This window comes from Microtus ochrogaster, assembly GCF_000317375.1.
Source record: "Microtus ochrogaster isolate Prairie Vole_2 chromosome 14 unlocalized genomic scaffold, MicOch1.0 chr14_random_1, whole genome shotgun sequence".
NCBI classification, from domain to species: domain Eukaryota; kingdom Metazoa; phylum Chordata; class Mammalia; order Rodentia; family Cricetidae; genus Microtus; species Microtus ochrogaster.
The window spans coordinates 35884982-35892951 of record NW_004949096.1 but is presented as its reverse complement, the minus strand read 5'-3'; the positions used below and the strand labels follow the sequence as shown (position 1 = coordinate 35892951).

Below are 7970 nucleotides of genomic sequence, written 5' to 3'. Positions count from 1 at the left end.
CCTTTCTCTCGCTGTCTCTCTCTCTCTCTCTCTCTCTCTCTCTCTCTCTCTCTCTCTCTCTCTCTCTCTCTCTCCAGAGATGGTTAGGACTGGCCTCACTCAGGATATCAGAGTGGCCTACAGGACCTTCTGGAAGTTCCCTCCGTGAGCCCATTTTAACGTCCCCTATGTCTATCCCTCGCAGCAGGAAGCAATGAAGGCGTCAGATGGCAGCCTCCTAGGAGACCCTGGGCGCGGACCGCTGAACAGAAAGGAAGGCCTCAAGTGGCAGAGGCCAAGGTTCACCCGCCAGGCCCTGATGCGCTGCTGCTTGATCAAGTGGATCCTGTCCAGTGCTGCCCCGCAAGGCTCAGGTAGGACAAGAGTGACTGGGCCCAGAGAGCGAGGGTATAGATCGCTCTGAGCCCTGTCCGTCCTGAGGCCACAGAGGCCACTTCTCTGGACCATATCTCCTCCACCTCTGCTGAGAAATTGCGTCTCTCTTTGTTCATATCCTCTTCCCACAGATGCCTTGTGCCGCACAGAACTGAGCTCTAGTACATGAGTGTGGTGCAGGACTGTGGCCCCCGGGGACAGAGGAGTGGGGTCACACACAGGTGGGACAGGGATATCAGGCGGCTGGAGGCTGGGAAGCCGGGCTCTGACTCACCCAGCACTCCCCTGGCGCTGCCTTGAACATGCCACACATCCTTTCTAAGTTCTCCATAGAAAAGGGCTCTGGACCCACCCACCTTAATCTAGGTGCTCCCACTTCTTGCCCCAGGCACCTAGAGACGCAGGCTGGGGGATCTGGGGCACTCATGGTGCGGAGATGGTGTTGACAGCGTGCATGTTTTCAATGGCAGAGGCATGTGTGAGAGTTTATCACCAGGACAAGGTGTGTGCTCGGCCAGGAGACCTGCTTTACGTGTTTTCTTAAACGAATCAACTTTCTTGCTGTGTGAGTTCCAGGGAGCCTCGGTCTGTTGTTGGATAATGGGCACAGGGAGTGTTCCTGGTGTCCCAGGTGGGAGGGTGCTCATGAGCAGAAGAGAGGTGACAGGCACAGTGGCCTGTGCATGCATGCGCATGAGGAAACAAGGCTGCAGCATCCGGGGACCCCGTCTTTATCTGCAAAGCCCACCCCAAGTTGCTCGTTGCTCTATTCCATTCCACAGAAAGCCTGGCTTTGGCGGGCTGCTCTGCCGCTCGTAGCTGACGTTGTCTCTGAGCCTTTCCCACAGAAGCGCTAGAACGTGGGGGGAGACTTCATGCCCCCCTCCCCAGCTGTTTTGTGATCCTGCGGGCAGCAGAACATATTTAGTCCTACCCTCACAGTGATGTGTGATCTGCACTGGGGTGAAATATTTCCCACTGTCCACCGCGGTGGGCACCAAGAGCAAAAGGAGCTGTGGCACCCCTGTGTGACCTCTGAGTGTGTCCAAGGGACTCAGCTCTACCCTCAATGGCTCACTTTCTGTCCCTCTTCAAACTCAGAGTGCCCCTTGGCACCTGTCACCCTGAATGACAGCTAGCATCATGGGCTTGCTGAAGCCCTCTGTTTTTCCTCACGATGCCCACTCTGACCCGCAGGCCCTATCTACCAGGCAGTGGTTCTGGATGGGGCTGCACACCTGAGCTGGCAATGGTGGAGAGTTAGAAAACAAACAGGGTGTGTCACGGTCACCACAGGATGGCATCGGCCACACCAAGGGCCCTGCCCCATTCTGGGTAGCTTCTTAAAGGGCAGGGTCTTTTCCCAATTACTCCTTTAAGAGGTACACAGTAGAGGGTAGAGCCAGGCTAGCCTGGACCAGTGCAGCCTTGTCTGTGTTTGCATGGACAGACATGTTTATCGGAAGTTGTCAGGCACCGAGAGGAGATACAACTGACGGGAAGCAAGCCGTATGAAGCCGGCGCTGCCGTCTGCCTCTTGCTTCATCTTACTTAGGAGTTCACAGGCACTAAAAGAGACAACCGGCTCATCGGGTTCTCCAGCAATTGGGGCAGGGATACCACAGACTGAGGTGTGGAGCCCCCATATACCCTGACTCCCTTGGGTGAGTTTTTCAGCCTCAGTTACTCAGTCTAAACATCCATCTGCACCCCTTAGAGAGGATGCCACCTGTGCGACACACGGGAGGTTTTCTGCGCATGTGAAATGCCATGCTCTGGTCGATGAGTCGGCTTCTCCAGTCCGGGTGCATAGAACAATAAGCCGCATTCAGGGCATCTTTGTCACATGTCCAGGGAGGCCTGCCACAGTATCCTGAGCACTGCATGCCTGTGGCGGCCCAGCGTCCCAGACGCCTGCTGCCCTTGCTGCTGGTTATTTTCCATTCAGCAGTAAGCTCAGAAAAACCTATCCGGGATGACTGGGAGCAGAGGTCAAGGCTCAGCACAGTGCCCCTGAGACTTGAGTGAGCTGGGACCTAAATACAGAATGGGGCAGGACTCAGGGCCGCCCAAGTGGTGGTGCAGGGGCTGGTCCAGTTGTGGCTGTGCCCTGAGAGGCACTACCCAAGGGGACAGCGGCAGTGGTCTCTAAGATGCATGGGCCCAGGGTGGGGTAGGGCAGGAAGCTTGACCTTCCCATCCCAAAGCACTTATTCTCAGCCCAGGACCCTGGGGACATCTCCTCCGTGTGGTGTGCCAGAACGGTGACTCCGGCCTGCTCTGTGGGTGGCCCTTCCTGGCAGAATGCCTTCCCAGGCATGGTTTCAGGTGTAGCTGATGCCACCAACTGGACAGACCTGCTTCTCAAGTCTGCCTCCCCAGGAGGCCTGGGAGATTTGGGTTTCTTCAATGACCTGACTTGGAAAGAACTCCTTCCCAGAATGGCCTGGGGTCTTGGCAACTGAGTGAAACAGAAGGCAGAGCCCCCCCCCCCGCCCCCTCCCCCAGTCCGGGGAAGTTCACAGCAACTCTAAAGGAGCAGGGAACCAGTACAGGATAAGGCTCAGGTCCGGCTGCCACCGTGAGAAATGCCACCCATGCTGAGTAGCGCTTGTTTCTGTGCCGCACAGCCATTCATGGAACCGAGGATGTGCTCCTGCCCCTCCCCCTCCCCTGAAGTGTAGGCCCACAGGCTCATCGGCCATGCAAGTCACAGGATCAGTTCAGACTCAAGAGAGGACAGATGCACTCCCAGCGCTTGAGCAGAGAGAACATCTTTGATCCACTCCAGAGTTCCCGAGTTCTCAATCAAGCAAACCAAGACTTCACTCCTCAGAAGACTACACCGTCTGTGGTCCTGCCGTGGGAGTGATCCCCGTCAATGAGTGGTATTAGGATTCCCAGAGAAGCTGCTGAGCTGAGACACTGTCCTCTTGCCACTCTGTGTACCTGGCCCATCCTCTCTAACTGAGAAGAGGAGCCCAGAGGAGCCAGGTACCATCTCAGCCTCTGGGGCAACAGCCCCAAGGGTATCTCCTCTTGGGGCTTCTTCCTTCAGAATCTAAACTCTCTCCCCTGGAACCCAAAGCAGGAAGACAGGGGAAGCACTGAGGGGGTAGGGTGACTGAAGGACCACCTCCTGGCTTCATCTGGTCCCTGGGCCACCATCTGGACAGAGAGGTCGCTCATGTTTAGTAACATGTCCTGTGTACCACCGTGTCTAAATCTTGTAGCTGTTTCTAACCATTTCTGGTCGTTAGCTGGCACCTCTACTGTGCCAGCTGTGCCAGCAGTGGGGAGAGGATGGTGGTCAATCACAGTGATGTATCTGTGTGTAGTAAGGGCTGTAACGGGAGCACTGAGGGGTCTGCAGCCAGGCTCCAGTGGTCCTTGGCTACAATCACTAGCTGCAGCTGAGCTCGGCTGCCACCTGCTGGTTTACTGGGCACATGACACCAGCACAGCCAGGGAAGCGGGGAAGAAGAGGCTCTTCTCTTGAATGCTGAGTAATGTAAGTCCAATGGGATAAGTGGTACTTTGTTTATGGGCAGGTGCTGCAGCGGAGAGGAGAGGCCACCTGGCTCCTAGGCTGCCAGGCACCTGCCAAGCCCTGGCACCCTCTCAAGAGCATTTAGAAAGGATTCATTCCCCAAATGGGTCCCTCTCTGACCATGGCCCTTCCACCTCCCTGACCTCTGACCCCATGGTTAACCACAGGCCATGATCAATGGGAAACAGTCTCTCTGGCCACCTCTCCTTCCAGGCAGCGTACAAAGCAGCTGTGCACAGCTTTCTCCCCACCACGAAGACTGGAAAGACATCCCTTTCCACTGCCCTTGCCCTGAGGGGCTTCACTGCTGGGTGTCACCTTTCCTGACACTCTGCCTGTCAATCACATGGGATTTCCCTCCTTAAACAGTCTAAGAGACTCCACTGAGAGCTTGGTTGAGAGGGAAGACAAAGCAACCAGGGGCTGAGCTGCCTACCTACCTGTCCACCCCAGCCCTAGCACGTTCCGCCCTGGCTTGGACCTCACTCACCCCAGTACACGTGGTGATAGATGCACACAGGGTCCACGAGGCCTGGGGCTAGAGGTAGATGTCCAGTTCCTGGGGATTAGCTCAGAGCTCATGGCCCCCTGGCTCCGTCTTCCATCGTCTCTACAACAGCCTGGTTGTGGTAGCCAGCAACTAGCTGTATTCAGAGGAAAGAAATTCTTGCCAAAGAAAAACGTTTTTCTGGAAAATTGAGTGCATGCCATTCTCCTGTTGGGACCTGCGTGGACCCTGAGGATGTTACAACTTTCCTCAGACACATTAACATTCACAGTTACTGAATATGCTGGCTCAAGACACCCAGAGCTAGAACTGCCTGCTGGGCCTGCTGTACTGTCTCTGTATGTGCTCAGTAAACAGCTCAGCACGGCATCCATGACCAGGTACACAGCAAGTGTCACCAAATACCACGCTTGGGTTTTGGCCTGGTTGTGTGTAGCACACAATGTGTCTACCTTCATGGAAGCAGTCTGACTCTCCTGCATCCATACGTAACAGCAGCTCCATTTGAGTTAGGAAGGAACAGAAGTTTGCAAGCTTGGTTCTTCAGCCCTGTCCTGCTTAGCGGCAGAGTGGAGCTTCAGCCCCAGCCCTTACCGCATCGTTCCAGGCAACGGGAAGAAACAGGCACATGGAGGGAGAAAGTGCTGCTGCTGTGTCAGCAAGGCAACACGAGCACAGAAAGTTCTAGAAGACTTTCTAGAAGAAAGTTCTAGAAGACTGCTTACGTTCATTGGCCAGAACTAAGCCGTGTAGACTGCAGGGATCGTGGAGGAATGACACTGTTTTTTTTTGTTGTTGTTGTTTTGTTTTTCTGTTCTGCTTTAAGATGGGCTCTCAGCTATTCTGTGTTGGCCTCAAACTTGCTGCATAGCCAGAGATGACCTTGAACTTCTAAGCCCCTTGGCGTCTACACCCCCACCCCCCACCCCAGTGCTGGGGATTAAACCCAGGGCCTCATGCATACCAGCCAAGTGTTATCCTGACTGCACTACACAGTCAACCCTAGAATAGCAGTTTCTTACTGGGTGTATTCATCCCTCTGACAGATCCTGATGTCTGTAAATAAAAGCTGAGGGAAGGCCCACAGGATTGTTGCTCTTGATCACACAGAGCTCACGGGGTCATTTTGATGACTGGGTACCTCCTTGGTAGCCAGAGGACGTCTACAAGCTCTGGCATTTACTAGGTGCTCAGTAAAGGGAGGCAGAAGTTCCTGCTTCAACTGTGCTCTTGCTTGCCCCTTCCTCATCAGAGAGACTACTTCCTCTCCCCATTCGCTTCCTCTCAGACACATAGGATGAATGCATAGAAGCCAGGTGTAAAGGGGAGGCCAAAGACCTGGGTGGGATGAGAGCAGGCTGCAGAGAAACCCTGGGCCTGTGAGGTTCACACCCTGAGCTGCAAGTCACACTGGATGCCACCTCCTCCCAAGGTGCCAGAGCAATGCCCACCCCCACCCAGGGCTTCTGCACCGGCTGACACTTCCATTTGGGCACCAGTGAGGTCCTGGGTCCTGGAGGCTGAGGAGATAAGCGCAGGTACCACGCAGACTCAGGGATACAGAGCATCTCCTGGGCAAGGGCTGAAAGGCTGCTCGTCTTTGACGTTCTCCCAAGAGCAGGCACTGGCAAAGAGGCCAAGAGAGAGGCTAAGACCAAGAGAGACGTTGAAAGATTGAAAGAGAAAAAAAAAAAGCTAGAAGCGGAGGAGGGCATCCTCACAAAAGAAGGGTGCTGAGTCTCGGGTTGGGAAAGGCAAGCAGAGAAACAGGACCTGGGCAGCGCCATGTCAGGGTGCGGTGAGGGCTGCTCCCCGAGGCTGCAGGAGTGTCAGCATGGCTGTAAGAAGCACCTGGGTGACATCATCAGCTTCTTCTTCCGCTTCATCTCCGGGAACCTGGCTCGAGGTGAGGGCTGCCTTGCTGGGTCAGGGGTACCAAGTGCTGGAAAATGCCATTTGGGGCTGGGGACTGGGGCCCCTCCTCTGGGAAGCAGGGATAACGGTACTAGGGACTTGGGAGCAGGATCGGTCTTTGAGACTTGGATGTCCACAAAAGGTCCCCTTCCCCCTCAGAGGGCCAAGTCAAGGCTTTCAGACTCATAAGTTTGGAGAGAGATGGGCTGGCCAGGGACAATTCATATCTTCATAGTAGATATAGGCCCATGCCTGCCTAACTGCTCTAGAGAGCCCGCCCCATCTTGCACAAGTAAACTCCCTCCTTCCATGAGGACTCCTCTTTCATCAGAGACAATATGGACCTGTCATGCAGAGGAGAGAGAGGGAAAGAAAGGGAGCCAGTGTGTGAGAATGCATCTATCAATGACAGCCTTCTTCAGCTCCTCAGAAGCCCACTCATCTGGAAGGCTGGGTAGGAGGCAAGGGGATCCGGCCTATGCCCTAGATCCGGCCTGGAGCTGGGGGAGGTTTCAGAGAAGGCCACTTCTATGCTGTTTCCTCTGTCTCTCATCCAGGCTTGGCAGGGCCTGCTGACGGGCAGTGGGCACTTGCAGACTCAGAAGGGGAGGGAATCCTGCAGATGGGGACCTGAGAAATAGTGTTGAGAGCTTCAGACCTCCTGGGATCTTTTGTCCTATGCTGTATTAGAAGAAAAGGACCTAAGCTAAAGTTGTCACATGGTTCCCCAAAGAGACTTATTATTAAAACCATCAAACAGAGCCCTCGTGGGCATGTAACACAAGAGCCAGCCTTCTGTTCCATGGAGATGTCAGCCACCCAGAGGGGTGACATGCTAACAGCCGACCTCACTCTCCGGGGTGGAGCCTGTCTCCAGGCTTCTCTTCTGCCCAGCCTGGGGCACCACATAAGAGCCAGGCCTAGCCGAGAGCTGTCGGGTTAACACATAGCCTTTTTGTTGTCGCGTGTACACACACAGGCTTGCGGCGTGTGCTTAAGGATCAGAGGACAGCTCTGTGGAGCCAGCTCCCCCCCTTGTACCTTCGCGTGGGTCCCAGGGATAGAACTCAGGGAGCCGGACTCAAGCGGCAAGTGCCTTTACCTGTAGAGCCGTTCCCACCAACCCACCAAGAACATGTTAAGGACAAAGACAGGAAACTGCAGTAGATTCGCCCATCTCCGGCAATGGTTGGATTAGATATTTAATAATAACTTAAAATGCCAGAGGAATGAGAAAATGAAAAGACAGGCGTCTGCCACCACCAAGCTGTCCAGAGGGAGGTCAGAGTCTGTGCCAGCGTAGGCAGCTCACGGGGCTGGGAGGGGACCCACCCTTCTAGTTTGTCAATGTCTTGTCCCACGGTGACTTTCATCTCCAGAAGGGCTTTGAGGGGAGGGTGGAATTAAAGATGGCAAGAGTAGACTAGTTCCAGAAGAGACTCCAGGGACCGGGACCAGGACTGAGGAGTGCAATGGAAGCCAACAGGACACTGGCCATGACCCTGCTTCAGCACCTCATTGCTCCTGCTATCTGGGGACTTCCAGCTCTTTCCTGACTACACTTGGCTGGCCCATCATCTGACATACATATAGTGTGGTGTGTGTGTGTGTGTGTGTGTGTGT

General features: G+C 54.7%; 1 protein-coding gene across 4 annotated transcripts in view; it reads left to right on the top strand.

Annotated features, from left to right (window-relative positions):
- The window catches only part of Kcnip3 (potassium voltage-gated channel interacting protein 3), a 66591-nt gene that overhangs the window by 9794 nt on the left and 48827 nt on the right, over window positions 1–7970 (top strand). For 2 of the 4 annotated variants that reach the window (XM_026787761.1, XM_026787763.1), the window contains exon 2: window positions 188–353. In XM_026787761.1, coding sequence (XP_026643562.1) covers window positions 188–353 — 166 coding nt within the window. Of the gene's footprint in view, window positions 1–184; window positions 354–7970 lie in introns of all 4 variants that reach the window. The other 2 variants (XM_026787760.1, XM_026787762.1) reach the window with 1 other exon arrangement.